Source organism: Pholcus phalangioides, unplaced genomic scaffold (assembly GCF_987345545.1).
Source record: "Pholcus phalangioides strain wild (caught in Gottingen) unplaced genomic scaffold, Ppha-v1.0 ptg000008l_1, whole genome shotgun sequence".
NCBI lineage: Eukaryota > Metazoa > Arthropoda > Arachnida > Araneae > Pholcidae > Pholcus > Pholcus phalangioides.
The window spans coordinates 49,336,342-49,356,260 of NW_028301601.1; the positions used below are offsets into that span (position 1 = coordinate 49,336,342).

At 35.7% G+C, this 19,919-nt stretch overlaps 1 protein-coding gene across 1 annotated transcript in view; it reads right to left on the reverse strand.

Moving 5' to 3' along the window:
- Positions 1-4,349: 4,349 nt before the first annotated feature.
- LOC149084441 (uncharacterized) overlaps positions 4,350-19,919 on the reverse strand; it is a 28,745-nt gene continuing 13,175 nt past the window's right edge. Inside the window, exons 4-12 of the mRNA XM_089234834.1 lie at positions 18,675-18,746; positions 18,455-18,576; positions 15,131-15,294; positions 14,232-14,335; positions 13,856-13,955; positions 12,768-12,849; positions 10,717-10,831; positions 8,414-8,560; positions 4,350-7,132 (exon numbers count right to left, since the gene is read on the reverse strand). Coding sequence (XP_089090960.1) covers positions 6,863-7,132; positions 8,414-8,560; positions 10,717-10,831; positions 12,768-12,849; positions 13,856-13,955; positions 14,232-14,335; positions 15,131-15,294; positions 18,455-18,576; positions 18,675-18,746 — 1,176 coding nt within the window. The 3' untranslated portion in view covers positions 4,350-6,862. The remainder of the gene's footprint in view (positions 7,133-8,413; positions 8,561-10,716; positions 10,832-12,767; positions 12,850-13,855; positions 13,956-14,231; positions 14,336-15,130; positions 15,295-18,454; positions 18,577-18,674; positions 18,747-19,919) is intronic.

The following is a 19,919-nucleotide window of genomic DNA, read 5'->3' on the forward strand; positions in this document are numbered from 1 at the left end:
AAAAATAACCTGCTGAGTTGTCTGCTTCTAAATTCAGATGACAGATGGCAGCACTTAACATACAATGAGCATTTCTCAGAAACAAACTTCATATTAGGTTCACAACACAATCCAATAAGTGCCCATACATTTGAAATTCCACAGTGGAATGTGGTGGAGGTGTAGATCAGAATTACTGAAATCACTGGATTAAAAGAAGGCAGTTTAAAACACCCCCTTTCGAACTTCAAAACTGCATAAGGCCGGATGGGCTCCATGATTTAAACAACATATATTCATTGACCAATGAAACATCTTTGACCTAAGTCACAGCACGGGCAGAGATACGGGGGCGATCAAAGGTGGAGTCGACTGATCTAATGTATATGCGAACTGACATCATCATGCCCCCCCCCAGACTTCCACGTCTATCTCCGCCTATCAGTCACAGGACCCCCCCCCCCCCCCATATCAAAGGCAGACTCTGAACTCGCAGCAACATGCTTTTTTCTTCCACACACAAAGGGAGCCAACCTGAGAATGCTGGCTTACTGGACTGGCCAGACTAGCAACATGGCTGAATCAGAGTTTACTGTATATGCTGGATTTTATTAATCGTTCATTAATTTTTCACCCTAGTGTAGTAGAATCGATGCTGCTGCCAATGAACCTGAAAAATATGCAAGGTGAATGTTTGTATTTATAGCTGTAATTATCATAAGTAACGGGAACACTGTTTATTCTAGATTTTAATCAACACTTTACCAATTCAAATAAACATTGTTGAGAAAACAGGACAAATGTATAAAAAAATTCTGAACAACTAAAAATATAGGAATGGCCCATAATATGGGATAAAAGTGGTCTGTAGAATTGTTTCAGACATTTTACTGGCCCTTGGGCTCAGAAATAACATGGTGCTTGGGAAAACTACAGTCAATCCCGCTTATAATGTTCCCACTTAATAAGAATTAGAGTTGGGAGACTACGAAAATAAATCATTTTAAGTTGGAAAACATTCTAAGATTTCCTGTTCACAACACTTTTTCATGATGGTTTTTTGAAAAATGTTATCAGTTTGTAAAATCGTCAGCTATATTTTTTCTCTTAATCTAAAGAAAACTTTTATCTCTCTATAAGGAAAAAATCATTTCTGAATGAACTGCTGATTGCTCTCTATGTGTAGAATTGAAATACCTTACTGGACACCCTTGTTTTATTCCAATTAAATTGATATCTTAGCTACACCTAATATGTCATTCTTTTCTCTAAATCTCAAATTCTCGATGCATGAAAGAATTGTGTGAATTTGTTTAGCAAAATGTTTTCGAAATTCTATTTAATTCAACACTTATTCTCTTGAAATTCCAATAAATTACACTACAAATATGAATCTCTCATTTACAAATTTTATACATGTATACAATTGTGTGATGGACATTCAGACGAGGATGAATTGTGAAAATCTCGTATCGTTTATATACAGGGTGATCAGTGAATAAGCCCTTATTTCAAAATTAAATATCTCTACAACAAAGATCAATAGAATTATGCGGTAAACGGTACGTTTATTAGCAAAACTGTAAGAATGTTGTACAAAAATTTTGAAAATTTAGTTTTTTTTTTTAATTTTTTAAAATTAAAAAAAAAAACAAAACGAGATTTTAGGGTTCCGAAAATCCTCATTTGTGTGAAGAGAAACCTTTGCATTCGCGTAAAGGGCTGCGGTATGCGCCATGTGTGCTGACAAATTGTTCCAAAATTGTAACGTAACGTTCAGTAGTAATCGTTTCTCGCACGAAGAAGGGGCCGATAATGCCTCTGGCGCATACCGCAGCCCATGCAGTAACTTTAGGTGAATGCAGTGGTTTCTCTTCACACAAATAAGGATTTTCGGAATCCAAAATCTCCAGTTTTTCTTTTTTTAAATTTTAAAAAATTAAAAAAAAAACTAAATTTTCGAAATTTCTGTACAACACTTTTACAGTTTTGCTAATAAACGTACCGTTTACTGCATAATTCTATTGATCTTTGTTGTAGAGATATTTAATTTTGAAATAAGGGTTATTCGCTGATCACCCTGTAAATGATAACTTTGGTAACTAATGATGACTTTGAAACAATTTTAGGCGAAAATTATTTTTGTTTTATTTCAATGATGGCATTGTTTTGAAGACATTTTAAAATATGTATTAAAACTTATTTTAAAGAAAAGTTTTTGCTTATTATTTCATGTGTTTTTCCATAGGTTGTTGAATTCTTCAACCCTGGAAACTGCACAAACAGTTAGAGATCTCTCTTCATAAATGCAAGTTAGATATTCCCCCTTTTTTCCCCCCCTCTAAATCACAAATCATCAATAACTGATTCAACAGCCTACTGTGTGGGTATTGTGATGGACTAGGATTGAGACAATCCAGGTTTAAGTCCCGCTGGCGGCACTGTGGTGGTTGCTGAAGTGGATTTTCTCTACTTTTTCTAACATTGAGATGACTGCTTGTTTTTCATTTCTATTCATAAAAGTATCTCTGTACCAAAACAGGTAGATTTTGGAACACGATACTTACATAAGGGTAAGAACGTAGTGCACACCGCGTTCTAATTCTGTACAGTTACGTATTGGTTAAAAAACTTGAACTTCAGGTTTTTAACTAATCCATAATGATGCCGACTCGCAGAATCAGAAACCAATATGCACTGTGTTTGTATCCTAACACAAAAATTCAGGCATTCTGCCACCTTTGCTTCAAATATGGAGAATAGGTGACAAGAACCCAAAACATGTATAACTCTGACATCATAAATGTGTTAGGGGCACACATGCACTCAGAACACACATTCTGGCATTTGGTAATCTGTTAGAAATAACCCCAGAGGAATGTTTACGAGTAGGGTTACCAGATCCGGAAACCCTGAAATAAGAATGGAAGTTTATGCTCTCTTGCCTCTGTTAACAATGGATGGCATCACTATACTGAAAAAACCCCCCAAAAAACCTAGTTTTCTAATCAAAACAAAGCTGATTTATATATTTTCTTTCTTGTCCTTAATCATCAGACCAACCAGATATTATTGAAAGATTCATCTGTTATGCTTGGAAATTAATAATTTTCATCTTTGCCCACCTGATGTTTTGCTCAAACTAATATCAATGCATTATTTGTTGTAAAAATGACTAAACATTTAAATTGTTGATAGGTTACTACATCTCACGATCTTCAAAAACAGTATATTGTATAGTTCAGCGAACAATATTTTTAAGACAGATGATATGTTTGTTTTTTACCAGAGCTGTTTTTGGATCGTCTTGCAATAATGGAGCATGCTTCTTGCATACTCCATGCAATAATGGAGTATATGAAGCTGTGGCTAAAATAACATCTGCCATACTTGGAAAAACCTTTTTTGTTTTTTTGCAAATTTTTTTCGACGGTGATTGGTGAAAGGAAAAAAAAATAAACACACACTGACAAAGAGACATATCTTTTCGCAGTGCAATTTTTAGAAAGAAGTAAGAAAAATAATTCCAGGAACCTAAAAACCGAGGTCAAAAAAGACAAATTTCAAAAACGTTGAAGATGATTGAAATGACATGGAAAATTTGGGCACCTGGTAACCTTATTAATGAGGTTACATGTACAGATAAGTAGTTGTAGCCAACTTAGTTCATTATTTAATGCAGCTTTTTTCAACACTATTTGTAATATACCAAAACTAACAAAAACGTTTGTTTTCTGTCAGAAAATGCTAGCCACTGTGCGGGCATTGTCCTGGACTGTCATCATGAAGATCCAGGTTTGAATCCTGTCTGTGATCAGCTGAAGTTGGTTTTTTGTAGTTCTCAAATTTCAAGGAGTCAATGCAAGCTGATCTCTCACTTGAAAAAGTATCTCCACAGAAAGCAGGCAGACCTACAACACGATACTTACATGACATGAAAATTCAAGCATTTACCATCGAAATATGGAAGACAGCAGCACCAGCAAGAACACAAAATAAACACAGTTCTGACAACATAAATACGTTAGGGCCACACATTCAGAAAACACATTCCAACATGCACCAATTCATTTGAAATTCTGTAGAGAAATGTGTACAAGGCGCATGTACAGTTTCAAATAGTAAGTGTCAGAAACTGCTTTTATAGAAGTTACCTTCACCGACATTTAACGTATTCACCTCGAGACACAACATATCACTGACAGAATTCATAAGGCTTGGTGTTAGAAATCTTACATTTTTTCGTTCTTTTGATATGCAAAATAAGAAATGTGTAGAACAAGCTCTGCTAAACAACAATTATTTTTTACCTGGATATCTAACATTGTCACGTGTTGAGAGGATCTAAGAAAAAAAAAAAACAAAGTATTATATAAGTGCTATACACTTTTTTTATTAAATTTCATCGACCAGTCAGAGGAAGAAAAAACATTTCACTAAATATACACGAGCACTTATATTGTCACACATTTACACAAGTTGCTAATTCAATACATGCATTTATATAATAAAAAATTGAAATATAGGAATACATATGAAATTTAATTGTATGAAAATAAATTATCTGTGCTGGAAGCGCGTCCCATAATAATGATTTTTCCAATAAGTATGGATATTCAATGCAAATTTCAGCAAAAGAAAAAACCAATGTTTTTAAAAATTTTAAATATAAAAGCAAAAATTAAGTGTAAATATTTAGCCACACATAAATTCCAAGGAACGCATTCTGTACATACAAATGAAGCATTCATCTATATAGTAAAAATTATATATGTACAATAATTTTTTTCTCTGCCTGGATAACCAATAAATGCCTATCAGAAACCAAACCAATGAGCAGGCTTACGTTACAAACAATGTCTTGCCAGTTAGAGAATCAGTAGGTCAAAGCCTAAAGTAATCCAGCTTTGCACATAGGCCTACTCTGGAGTTTTGCTGATATCAAAGTGGGAGGTCATTCTGCATGTTGGCCATGACATATATAGTAGAACCTAGTTAATCCGAATTAATTGAGACTTGCTCAGATTTGAATAATTCTGATTATTGGGGCTACTTTTTTTTTCTGAACACTCAATGACGGTGGAAATCCCTACATGCTATAAAGATAACAGATACAGACAAAAGTTTAAGTAGGGCCTTCCTAGTGAGTTCAGGGAACCCTGTTTCAACCTCTATAAAAATGTCTTTCAATGACTAAACAGAATTAAATTGTGAATAAAATGAAATATTTCAGTAAAAGGAATTCAGCATGAATAATGGAAGCCCTGTAACCAACCCTTTAAGATGCCACTGCATTTAATCACGATCGAGAGACGATAGAGACTGGTGCCTATCCATTTTCCTCAGAAATACTGTGTCTGACACATATACTGCATTGAGCGAGTGAAAATATGCATGGGCTGAGCAGTCTAAACGAAGCACATAGCCATTGTAATATGTAATTGCAATTAACAGTCGGTTGGTAAGACCCCAATGACCTGTAACATCCAAGAGATGGAACATGTTTTTTTTATCAATTCTTTTCACATACCTTTCCAGAATTTTATCCAGATTAGCAGGGTTCCAATGAAGAACTATTTCCGTAGAACAGTGTCTAAAATTAAAAATGGTGACAATGAGAGAAAAAAGTTTTTGTATATTAGAATATGCAAGGGTTGTTTCCGCTACTGTGCAGCATGCATTTAAAAATTTTTAACAAAAAAAAAAAAACAACAAAATTTCAGACACTGCGTTCTACAGAAGTGCTACCATCTATTGAGTGAAGTTGAAAAATGTGTTGAATGTTCTTTATTTTTATGTATCACAGATTATATTGTGTAATAGTTTTGAAAATGTAAAATTTTAAAATCATGCCATTCATTTGTGCAAATCCTGCAAATTGTTCTTGATGCCCACAACGTTACTGGAAGAGATGGCAATCCTGATAGAGAGGGGGGGGGGGGTTAACTAAGCAATCCTACAATTTCTATCATTTATATAATGTTGAGATGAATATTTCTTTCTTTATGAACAGAATTACAACTTACCTCGTGGCAACCCATTTCTTAAATGCAATGTAAAAAATAAAAGAACTGTAGGTTAACGTGCGACACTGAAGCCAAGATTAGCAGGGTTCAAGGTCTTATGCACGCAGAAACAACCGAGATGATGGCCAAACCTACAGCAAAACCCTATCAGTAGGTGTTCTAGGTCCTCTGCATCTTATGTTCCTGATTGGAGCTGTTGAATCTTAGTTATGTCTCTTGCATTTACAAAATTGCTTAACAAGTAAAAACAAAAATAAAATTTGGGCAATTCACATTGAATATTCATGTTTACAAGTATTCACAAATTTTTGGTTTGTTACACAATTTGGTTTGATACTTTTAGACATGGGGCCACTATGGCCATAATCAATTACCAATAACAGAATAATGAGAAGATAGCCAATTATAACAAGTTTTTCCCATACAATACATAAATACTATACATATACAGTTTTAACGCATTTATAAAATTTGTTGCTACCAATATTAAGCAAAACTATCACATCGAGACAATTTACATATTTGCAAATTTTATGTACGATAATTCTATTTAATTATACAAACATCGAACATGTGAAATTTTTTGCTCTTCTGCACTGGATGATATCAAATTTACATGAAACTTATATAATTTTCGAGCAGCAAACCAATATCACAAGTTATTTGACTTCCACTTTTTTTTGCCACCTGTACATAAAAAAGGCATGACGGTTGTCGCTTATGTAAAAATTTCATGTCTCATGAAAAATCTGAATGCAAGCAAGCCACTTGAAAGATTATGAAAATGAGTGAATACACCCCACCGATGGACATACACAACACTGACATCATTATCATAGAAATTAAAGTAAGAATTATTAATCCAGAACGCGTTTCAGAATAGTAGGCGCAGGGGTACTGTGCTCTATAGCAGGAAAAGGTCCAAAATTAGGGAAAGCAGCATCGATTCCTACAAAGAGTGGACTTCTGGTAGGTGTCGTGGATGTGGCGAGTGCTTTTGAAGATGACCTATTGGAATGTGCCTTGGATGTCATCTCTCGTGCCATTTTCTCTGCATCCATGGGGGCATGAACTACTGGTTGAGACTCGTTTTCCAAAAACTTCACGAACAAAGTAGTGAATGATGGCTGAAAACAATAAGAGTGCACTTAAACCAAAGAAAGTAACAAAAATTTTATGGAAATGAAGCATACATTTAGGTAGACCACAAGATGACAAATGTTACACAAGAAAACATTCAATGATTTGTACAGCAGAACTTCGTTAATTCAAATTTTGGACCATTCAAACTTTTATGAACTCTCCTTGAGTTTTTTCTATCTAATTTAATATTAAGATTTCTTGTTTAATTTGATTTTTCAAATGTTTTTGAAAATTCGAAGTTGGAGTGAAAAAAATTGTGATTTTTGTGTGAGAAAATTTACAGTTTGGAAAAATTTTACAAGAAGTCAGACTTTGCATTTTCTCGACCAAGTTGTTAAACAAATCTTTAAAGACAAATAAAAGTTTGTGAATTCTGTTTTTCTTTACTGTTTCTTTGATAATTTAATGCTCATTTTAACATTGTTTAACTAGAGTGCACAGGTGCCAATTCACAGACTTGAAAAATCTGTAGTTTACCCCGTGATGACATACCTCACATCAAAGAAAACATGTCACACAAATAAAAAGGAAAACCGCAGGACCTTTTTTGAAATTGTATTATGTGATAATAAATAAATACAGTTTTCCCAGGACGCATTTTTTGTGATCCTAATTTTTTAGCAATAATTAGCAACTTTGCTTCCAGCATTATATTTGGCAACAGTTATCGATTTTTTGTACTTGAGATTCTGATTTCTCATATTTTTCCTGAGAAAATGGGGTCAGACTGGAATTGCAAGGAGTGAAAGAGTACTTTCCTTAGGGATTTTTCATTTAAATGAAGCCCAATTTGAGGACTTTTAGGGATTTCTCTATAAAGACACGAAAAATTGGAAGAATCTGTTTCCAATAAGAAAATTTTAATAAGGCTAAAAAATAGGAAGGCTTCCGAATAAATCGGAAGCATTGGCACCTATGGGAGTGCATTGAGTAATGTGTACCACTTCATGCCGATTATGTTGCTCAACCTATGGATCAAGGTACCATTCAAAAAATCGGTATCTTCTTATCGTCATAAGAGTACGGAAAGTACAAATTGTAATACTTTTATGAAGATATATTTCTTTGATACAGGCCTGTCATTTAGGGGGGGGGGGCTTTTGAAAATACAATAAAAATAGTATATATATATATATATATATATATATATATATATATATATATATATATATATACATACATTGATTACATGTGCTTTGCCCCCACCCCCGGAAAAAGTTGAAATGACAGCCCTGCTTTGATATTGAATTATCTTGAACACTTACAGAAGAATCTGAACGATTGTCGAGTTGAGTCGATCCTAATGGTCTTGGTATCGATACAGGGCTGAGAGAAGGTAAGCGGCCAAGTATTGATGAAAAAATGCCCCTGTGCTCAATGGTACCAGTGTTTCTACTGACCACAATTCCTGCCTAAAGAAGAGAAAGCACAAAATGATGGAACATATCAATAATATTATATGTCTCAGTTAATTACTTGAAATATCGGAAACCACTGAAAAACATGAACCATCTCAGCCTGAAATAAATTAACAAGGAAAACAGAAAACTTCAATGTGGTTAGTTCAGTACATGCATGTATATTTCTTAGGATGTATGGCAATATGGATGGATGTAATGAAAAATAGTGTTCCGGACTCTGCCACAAAGCTGGGCTGAAAGAGATCTCTGCAATGGGGTAAGTCCAGTGACAAAGTTCTGGCGTTCATTCATTTATTGCAGCATCATGGAGCCGAGCAATGCATTGAAGCATTTCCCATCATCACAGCCACTCCTCCAACTACTGATACTTAACTACACATGTGCCTCGTTACAGATTTCTTCTGCAGAATGTCTAACGAATTGGTTACACGCAAAATGATCTGTGCGAGCATGTGTGTATGGCCCTAATGTTTGTTTTCAGAGTGTTGTTTTGAGTTCTTGTTGGTGCTGCCATCTGGCATTTTCATTCTGAAGTAAAGATAGTAAATGCTTGAATTTTCATGTTATATTCATCAACCCTGACAAGTTGAACACAATAGATGGTTTTTTCTATGCCAAGTTATCGAAGCCCTCCCTCCTACCTCATGCACCAAGAAGATTTTTCACGGGCTACTCTATAGCTGAATTTTGAATGTATACAAACATAAATAGTCTGCAGCACATAAGATGGAGTTCTGCCACATCCCCCACCTTGTGATCAGGGCATGGGTGAGCCTAGATGCCCTAGCTTGAAAGGCATTAAAAATATCAATAACAGTTTGCAGTTTGTGAATGGTAGCCATCTTACATATCCTACTAGACAGGGCCACAACTAGATGCTTGACAGTTGGTGGTCCTGACAGCAAGCATGGAGTTTTGCGCCCACTTGTAATATTGTAGGATCATTTGATAATTTTTGTCACACCATAATAATTTTCTGCACTTTTGACGGCTGGTTAACCGGGACCTACAATTTATTGCAGATTCTGAACAGCAGCAGTGCTTGACCTTTCTGCCTTTTTATACTCAGAGAGAGATTGGTGCGCTAACCCTTTGGTGTGGGACTCCCTGTAGCAGCAATCTTTTTCTGTGTGTGGTCATGTTGTGTGTGGGTGGTCATCACTCTTAAAAGCAGTTTTATATTTTATTTCTGACGACATATTTAATCAGAGGAAACAATTAAAACCTCAAAATACAAAGCTGCTGAAGAAAAAACTTATTGTGTTTACCGCATGGCTGTTAAGGGAATACAATAACGATTATACATGAATGGAATTTCGGCAACCAAGGTTATCCCCCTGATAAATGCTAAGTAAACAAGTCATGTCTTTGCCAGTTGCTTAAATGTGATCACCAATACTTTTTTTTATGGCTACTCGACGGAAATGGCCATGGCTGCCCTCTTTGGGCGTTTTTCCTAACGATGACGGTGGTCATTGACGTCACGACAACATGAAAGCTCGCGGAAAATATAATTTTCTGCCAAAATCTGGAGAAATTTTAACAAATCCGGAGAGCAAGAGGAAGGGTTAAAAATCTGGAGTCTCCCGCCTAAATCCGGAGAGTTTGCAGGTTTGCAAAATTAAGTTGAGTTCGTCGGCAACATCAGATGATTCAGAAGGCTATACATTTGAGTTGAGCATGTATGGGTTAAAGGGTGAAATACTAACTTTTTAAGGAGAAATTTGTTACCAAGATAAGATCCATATTTATATGGAAATAAAATATTTCACCCCCCTCTCGTTCAGTACCCAGGGCACCAGACCTTCCTGCTCCCCCTCTAGTTACAGCTCAGCTGCCAGAAGACTGAAATATTGTGCAACCATGCCTTTTTACCCACATCACAGCTATTAGTTTTGATAGAAAAATTTATTACTGCTGTCTCCTAAGCTGTAATCCGAGTAAATGGGGGAGGGGGGCAAAAATATTTCAAAGATTGATTATATTTCATCGTAATTTTTATATTTTAGGGGGAACGCACATGTTTTTTCTAAAATGTGCCTAACTTTTGGGGATTGGCTTACATACGAGTATATGAGGTATTTCAAACGCAGATCTAAATGAATAAAAATGTTCCATCTACAAAGCTGACACTGTGCACAACATACTTTAGCCATTTCTTCCTGGTTGAAATCGAGGACTCTTGCCAGTAGACGTATGACTTCAGATTTCTGACCAGGAGGTGTTGAGAAGTAGCCAAGCACCAGACTTTTCATAACAACACTGTAAATATTTTTTCACAGAACTCATTGAAAATGAAAGCGTGTGTACATTCAAGTCTCTTATAATATTGATCATAATAGTGCAATAAGTAAACAAAATTACTGGGTTACGTTTGAATTGTTTTCATTTCAAAATGATTATTTACGAGTTATTTTTCTTCAACACTAATAGTTAAAAATACTTTTTCTTTCCTGTAATTGAATTTGGGGGGATAGAATCTACAGATGGATGGAATCCTATGGGCTGATACAGCAAAAAAAGGTGATGGAAACAATTTTATTCTAGTTTTTTTAAGAGAGAGCACGTGCAATGAAATAGAGAAATTTGGAAGACTCTGCAACATCCTTTCATTTCAAAGGAATAATAGCAAAATGCTATGGATGGATCTGGGGAGATGATTGTACCTCCGAAGAGCTAATATGAGAAAAATTGGTGTGTGTGTGTGTCCGGTAAAATACGAGATGATACAATGAGCCTACATAATCTGTTATCACTCTAGACACATTGCACTGGATCCAAGCAAAGTACAGCTCCACTGAATCCCTTCATTGGGCCATTCAATTTATCTAACGATTTCGTCATTCTCCGCTATCCATACATAGGTTTCAACAGCTGGCTGATGCGAAGATAAATTCACCTGATAAGTAAGAGGACATGAGTTTGATTATCCACAAGATCAGTTGAATTTTTTTCCCTTGAATTCATCTTTGCATCAGCCAGCCGTTCAAACCTTCCATTCATTTTAGCCACTATGTGGGATAATATCAGTGAAAAGCTTCAGTCATATACAGTCGAATCCCGTTATAACGAACGCCAAGAGACCGGAGGAATCACTTCGTTAAAACGAAATGTCGTTATAAAGGAATTCCAGGTTACCTAGCATTGTTCCTATGTAAACTTATTTGGGGGATTAGAAAAGTGTTCGTTAAAAAGAGATTTTCGCTATAAAGGTATTCGTTAAAATGGGATTCGACTGTATTTATCCTTGCAATTATGCAAATGGTCGATTCACATATTCTTTGAGTAGCTGTGTGTATTGTGACAGTTCCTTATGCCAAGATTTAGTTGATGTTGATAGTTTCAAAGAGTCCCTATTCACAGAGTGAACTATTCTATTGGGCACTTGTCTGTAAGGATCAACAAAAGTGGCCGTTCGTTGAAGTTAAGGGAACAGTCAAAAGATCCTACTGAAGCTGAGGCTTCTATCTGGAGCCTCAGCTTCAGTGTTCGATTTGCGATCAAGTGTCTATAGCTCTGATTTGTGTCATGAAATGCTGTTCCAGCATTACAATTACTAATGTAGTGAGATTAGATAAAAATTTGCTATAGTTTTCTCTTGGTATTTCTTCATTTGAATACATATGGTATTGGCTAGTTGATGTCAATTATACAGAGGTTGAGATCATACATATGCTGACCACAGGGGGGAAAAACCTATACAAGTACAATATGCAAAAATTTCTTGATTTGTGCCTAAGCATACACATAACGGTTTATAGATTTGCATATGCAGGGGCACCTTGGCACTAATAAGCTGCCAAATTCATATTAAATGGCTGGACATTAGTTTCCATGTTATCTACCTGGCAATTTGGTATATCTGTAATATTTGCATATGAGAAGTACAGTAGACTCTCTCTAATCTGGCACATATCAGACCGGGGTGTGCCAAATTAGCAAAATTGCCAGATTACTTTTCTCTTCTATGACTAAAAAAAAAACCCACCTAAAACGCGCTGGATTACTGGATGGGTCGGACTAGTGCATGACGAGAGTCTACTGTACCAAGAAATTTGTGAGTCCGATCGTCAATTGTGATACATCACTATATACTTGTATCATGACAATGATCATTTATAGCTGACTAAAAAATAGAGATGAGATTGTGGCAATTGTTAAATGAATTAAGTGATCAATAAAACATCCCAGTACTTACCGATCAACTTTACCCTCTGAATTACTTTTTATGCAATCAATTTCTTGAACAGTTGATTTCATTTTTGTCTCCGCCCTAGCCACTGAAATTTCAATAAAAACAAATTTACTTACACATATTTTAATATACAGTGTACACCGTTAAACCCTTTAAGCGGTTTTTAAACCATACTATAACTGTCACTGTGGAAATCACTAAACCCTCCTTGAAATGCTACATTTTTTTTCAAGAAGAATATTTTTTTCCAATTTTGTGTAGGTGATAGTGATTCACTCCCCCAACAACAACAGCAACAAAATGCAGGCAGACAAATACTCTGACTTCTATTATTTATACGTTTGGCATATTTCTATACTACCCTGAATTGAAGGGGAAAACCATGCTTTAATCTCTCCTTCTGTTATCAAACTTTGAATAAAAGCTAAAACTCAGCCCACTGTTAATTGATCTGACAAGCTGGAGGAAAGTGGAAAAACATGTTCGCTATAATAGCCTGCTTTAAAGATGTCTCGGCTTGGCATTACCGAAATAATAAAGCGTTAAGGAGGTGAGATATCTGATAATTGCTGAAATACAAGGCATCAAGTTAGGCAATATATCTGATCCGTGCCACTGAGAAGGTTAATGTGATCTAGTTGGAACTATGTTTTTGAGAAAAATAACCTACTTATAATTATATTCCATATGCCAGGGGTTCTCAAACTGTGCGCTGCGACGCCTTGGTGCACCTCCAACCTTTGTCAGGGGTGCCGCAGTGCAGTGACCATGACAAAGGTTTTTCAAAAATATGCTTTGTTAAACAGCTCTGGGAAGCCGGCGGAGCTCACGGATAAGTATTGAATAGGAAAAAGGGTCGCTGTGGGTGGGAAAAGTTTGAGAACTCCTGCCATATGCACATTGAATGACCACATGTTTTTTTTGAAAAAGGGGACAGCTTTTTTTTTTACGTGAAACTAATTGCAAATGTTCAATCATGCTACTGCGACTTTCTCTGCAACTTCACATAGAGAGGGCCACAAAATAAAATTTTTGCTTCCCCCACTTCCTGAAAAAAAAAAGCCCAATTATGACCACTGCCATCTACTTACAGTCTTCTTTTAGGTGAGAGATAATTTCTTCTTTAGCATCCAACTGTTCACTCAGACGAGAAGCAGCTTCCAAAGCTTCAGAACTCTCTTCCAACTGAGCCTATGAAAAAAAAAAATCTATATATATATATACACACACACACACAAATTAAACATGAAATTGTGTATGCAAGCCTATAGCACATATCATTCCCATTGCAAGTCCTCAAATCTGCAGCCCTTGCAGAAATAATTAACTTAATTCTTAAACTTTGCAACTTAGCCCATCATCTATTCACAATGGGAGTGGTTTAAGCAAATTGAGAATAATTGTGATAATTCACAATAAAGAATAATTGTGAAATTATGTTGCCAATATTCATGATAAGAAACACACTTGTTTCTTTTCCAGCAAATTTTGCAGTTCAAAGCAATGGTTCTGCGATTCTCCCAGTTTGGCATCATATCTCTTTTCCAATTCTTTCATTTTCCTGTCATGACCTAGTATAAGTGGAATAAACACCAAAAAATTTAATTCAACTGTTATAAAAAATATTGTAAAGGGTATAGCAATAGTTCTAAAATAGCAAACCAAACAATTATCAACAAAAAAAAAAAAAAAAAAAAAATGCATAGCTTTCTGGATATTAGTCCATCGTGGTTGGAAAGTTTTCGCCTATCTGTGTTTTATTCTACATAAGTATCAAGTATCTTTCGAGGATTATAACTCCTGGTGAGAACAGGGCAGATATACAAAAATCTCAGTGGCTACACTTGCACTGCTGTTGATATTTGTATTTGTTTGATAAACATGAGTTATATGATTGAGTAGCACCTTGATCGCTGAGCTTTGGGAAAAAAAATTAATGTATAGTTTTCAACCATAGCAAAATAATCAAAATATCAGTTAATCAAATAACTGATGAATCAAACATCTTTGACCCTAGTATTAGGGCCTCTTCATATTAAAATCAGGGCTCTGTATATGTCCATCAAAATTACTATTATAACACTACATATGAGTCGTCCAGTTGCAAAACTCATTAAGCGGCAACCAAATTTTTTTTTACAGAGAGTGATAAAGTAGAGAGTGTATTTTTCGAGCAGACTGACTAAATTTAAAATTTTAACGGCATAAAATTAACATTTTAATAAGCATCTGAAAAAAATACTTTCTACAAAAGTTTCTTTTTCACTTTCTGTAGAAAAATCTGGTTGGCGCTTAATGAGTTTTGCAACTAGATGTTAACATGTTTTACAACTTACTCATATGTAAAAAAAAGGAAAAGAACAAACCTTTTTGCTTCTGTTCTAAAACAAGTTGTAAGTTACTCAGTGATGCTGCATACTGTTGAACTTTATCTTCAAGGTCTGATAACTGATCTAAGGCCTGGTCTCGCTGTTGAGCTATTATAGATATTTGCTCTTGGAGACTCGATATTTGAACGCTAGCTTGATGACTAGAACAAATTTGAAATATACAATATATAATGGTGAGAAGAAAAATCATCACTAAGAAAATTTTCTCAAGATACAGGTATACTAAGGTAAAATAGACTTTTATAGAGAAATTAAACTAAATGGAATTAACCGTTTGAGTGCCAGGGGGTATTGAAAAAACACTGTCGAAGAATCCCAAACAGCACAACTGCGCTTTTTCTAAATGAGTACGAAAAAACCCAAGCAGCGCGATAGCGCTTGTTTTATTTTATGTCGAGAAATACCAAGCGGCGTGATAGCGCTTTGTTTATTTTACATCAATGAATCCCAATCGGAGCAATAGCGCTTCTTGTATTTGTTAGGTAACGCGATTCTCGTCTTTTCTCATCGCTCCGTCACATTTATTGCAGTTTAAATTGTTTGTTCATAACACAAAAATATTGTTAATTTGTAATTTGTTATTTTATAAAATACATCTGTATTATTACATATGCGTACTGTAATTTTATAAATATTTCAAGTTTTGTTCGATAAAAATTATTGAGAAGATAACAATGAAATAAAAAATTTTATTTTGTAATGTATTATTGCATTATTATAGTATTATCCTACCTATTGTAAAATGTACTATTTACATTAAAAGGAGCTGTGTGATGTACTTGCTTCAGTAAATCAGAGTGCGCGGCTTCAACAATTGGTAACGCACCGTCAGTTGTCCACAATGTTCGAAATGTACTGGGTTTTCTCGACATAAAATCTCAACAGCGCAATCGCGCTGCTTGGGACTCAAACGGTTAAATAAAGATCCACATGATGTACTAAAATATCTTCTTCCTAAAAGATTTCATAATCGAATCCTCAATTTTCATAGAAAGGCACAATACATTACATTGCAGTCAACGCTTGTTATAATGACCCCATGCATTCCACATAAAAAACCGATACTTTACTAAAAGTTTAAAAGAACAATTCTTCAATTTAGCTTCTTAAGAAATTCCCATATTCAGACAGAATAAAAAAATTATAGTATTTAACTTGGTATAATGTATGCAGTTGCAATGAAAACATATCATTAGAAAATAAAATTTTAAACATAATTTAAAGCATTATGCTTATTTTAGATTTGGGGGGAGGGGGTACTCTAGGCCTTTGGAACTGGAGAACTGGAGAAACCGCGAGACACCCAGGCTCTGTCGCAAGAAGCAACGTAAGCTCTTTGGCCCCCCCCCCCCCAGAAGGGAGGAGGTCCAGGGCATCTCCGGCAAAACCATTATTTATTGATACGTCAAAGATTACATATAGTGAAAAGAAATTAAAAATTATGTAAAAAGAAGAATCAAATTAATCAAGTGAAAGTCAAAGTGCAACGGGCACGGATAATAAATAATCATGGAAAGATGTATAAAATCATATCGCAAAGGCGCAATCAGAAATTTGATTAAATTAAATAAATAAATAAATTGAAATTAAATAAATAAATTGAAATTAAATAAATAAATTGAAATTAAATAAATAAATTGAAATTAAATAAATAAATTGAAATTAAATAAATAAATTGAAATTAAATAAATAAATTTAATTGATCGAGGATTGTTTGATAGAAAGGCAGAGCACCCCATTGCGCTCGGGCAGTTCAGTACACTCTGTCCAATACGCTTTTGATCACAGTTCAAGGTCTTTAAAATATCTCCAAGATACTCGATTATAGATTTAAGATTCATCCTGCTCCCCGCCTTCAAACAGTGCCACCAGCACACTGTCAGGGTGAAGACGCGGTGATCTCCCTAACGGAGGTGCTGGTACCGGAGTTGCAGGAGCTGGAGGAGACGGATCCCTCTTATCTTCCCAGGATGTTCCTCAAGGAATTTCACAATTTTTCTTATCTTTTGTCTTGATTCCTCTCGATGTAGTATGATAAGCATCCATGGTCTGTGCAGATGGGCAGCCGGCGAACAGAAGTGATAGGGTGTCGTTTCTGGGCAGCATGTGGCGTAGTGTAGGGGCGTGCCAGGCTCAAGACAAGAACATTTGTCACTGGCAATCACTTTAAAGCAATGTAAGTTTGCCGGGAAAGGCCCATGACCGGTGACAAATAAGATGAGCTCGCATGACCAGCCCCTGCTCCTAGTATCTACTTTCTTTATAACTTCATGAGTTGATCTTCCTGATGCCTCTGGTATATCCCAATCCAGTTGCCACTTTGCTATCATGTCCCTCCAGAGGAGAGACAAGGGCTTTGGTGCTGGATGGGGAATGTGCATCCCATGTACACCCTACAGGAAGGGTGTACATGGGTTGTGTGCACCCCTAAGGGTATAATACAGTGATTCCCAACATGACTGTTAACACCCACTGGGGGGCGATAGAAGTTACAGGTATAGCATAGGATTCTATGGGTAAGATTGCATTGGGGGGCGCTGGGAGAAACAATTTCTGAAGAAGGGGGTGATGGTATAACAGGAGGGGTATTCAAATTTGCATGTTTTCTCTGGGTTATTTCCCGGGTAGAATACTATTGAGCTCTATATTACCTCCATGGGTCTTTTACTGATGTGGTTTATATGCTATACCGGAAAGATGTTTTGCACTGGTGCAAATTTTGTGCTGAACCGTTGCAGAGAGTTTGATACAGCCATGATCAATGAATGTTTAAAAAAATGCTGATTTTCAGCATGAAAACATAAGTCCACTTGCCTGTATATTCTCCCCTTATCTGAAGATGATTCTTATGAATGACTATTGGATGTCATGTCTTCCTTATGTTGCAGTCAGAACCTTTCAGATTCTATTTGATCTTGATTCTGAAAAAACCTGACCTCACAAAATGGAAGGGAAGAGCAGGAAGAGTGTCTCATTGCGTCTTACCATTACAAGCCATTATATCAAATTTTCTAATATAAAAGGTGAAGCCCCCCTGGGGATGGATTTTGCTGATTTCGTTGCTGAAAGCTGCAAAACAGAGCCGAGTTTGGATGTTATGATATACATTGAATGATCTTTGTTATATTGGTAACCACATGGCATATAGATAGGAAACATCTGGGATTTATATCAGTGGTTGTTGCAATGAAATGGTCACGGCAATGCATATTTGTTATAACAAGCATAGACTGATGTACAATATGTCTCTCAGTATTTGATTGACTGTTGTGAATGGACAGAAAAAAAAAGCATTCATACCTTGCATCTAAACTAGCATTACTTGATAATTGGACCGACTGCTCAAGTTCTGCAAGATGGTTTCTAAGGTCTTTCTCTCTTTCTTCCGCTCTTAGAGCCTCATTCGTATAATTCTCTTCAACCTTTAAGCAAAAGTTTATTTGTCACAAAAATAAATCAAACATGATGAATCAAAATTGATGTGCTCCATTTCATTCAGCCAAGAGAAAAAAGACATTACTTGTAACAAATGTTTCCTAAGCCGATCGAGTTCACTCTTCATATGCTCTTCAACAGTTCTTAGTCTCTGAATCTGAAATTGCAAATAAGATAATAGAAGATTGCGTTTTAGTGTGAAATAAGGGGAAAAATTTTTGACATCCATAATATCCAGATTTGTTTATATTGTATAGCCTAGTGATGCCCAACCTGTGGCTTGTGCAACCCCCAGACTGCGTGATGAACAATTCATAGATATGCAAAAGATAATCAGCAATGGCTGAAAAAAAAGTGGAGATATAAAAGTGTGCAGAATATAAATTATGCACCATATATAAGGGAATACACAATGCTTGCTGTTATCGGTTCATTTTCCTTATAAGAACACTATATACTTTTTAGCTAGTTTCAAGATCCATGATGTCGCTATCAATGTCTCTTTTGAGGTGTGAATGTACAAGCCGATCTCCACATTAAAAAGTGTCGCTGCAGAGAGCAACAGGCCTACAACAGCAAAATCTTCAAACATTACACTTCACTCATAGTTAAAAAATATGTGGTAGACGGCAGTACTATAAAAAGCATTACACAGAAACAAGCTTCACATTAGGTTCACAACACAGACATGCACATTCCAACATGTACCAATTCGTTAGAAGTTCCTCAGAGGAATATGGATAAGGTACATGTGTGGTTTTGTAGTAGTATAAATGTCTCTCCAGTAGATGTAGGATAGAGCAATTGCTTTCATTTTAACAATGCCTCGATGAAGCTCAACAAGAATTTGATTCTTAAAAACTCTTTGGCCACAAACAATGGTGCAGTGGTGGCAGGCTAAGGTTTGTTTTCTGTGGTTTTCAAACTTTAAGGCACAAATACAAGCCAGTCTTCTGTTTGAAAAAGTATGTCCACAGAGAGTGGGCAGACTCTCAACACGTTACTTACACACAAGAATCCAGGCATTTGCTATTTTTAACACATGGAAGTCAGATGGTATCACCACTAAAACACGTAACATTTATAATTCTGTCAACATAAATATGTTAGAACCAGGAATATTCATACACATAACGCATTACAACATGTATTAATTCATTAAGATGCATCTACATGTACATGTGCTATGCATTGTCCTCGAGTGGTCTGATTTGATTTTGAGCTGTCCTTGAGTGATGATTCTGTATAATCAAGGCTGCAGTTGGAACAGGGTTTTGAATGGGGAGGGAGAAAAATAGTGGCAAATAGAGGTCAGAAATGATCCAATGTA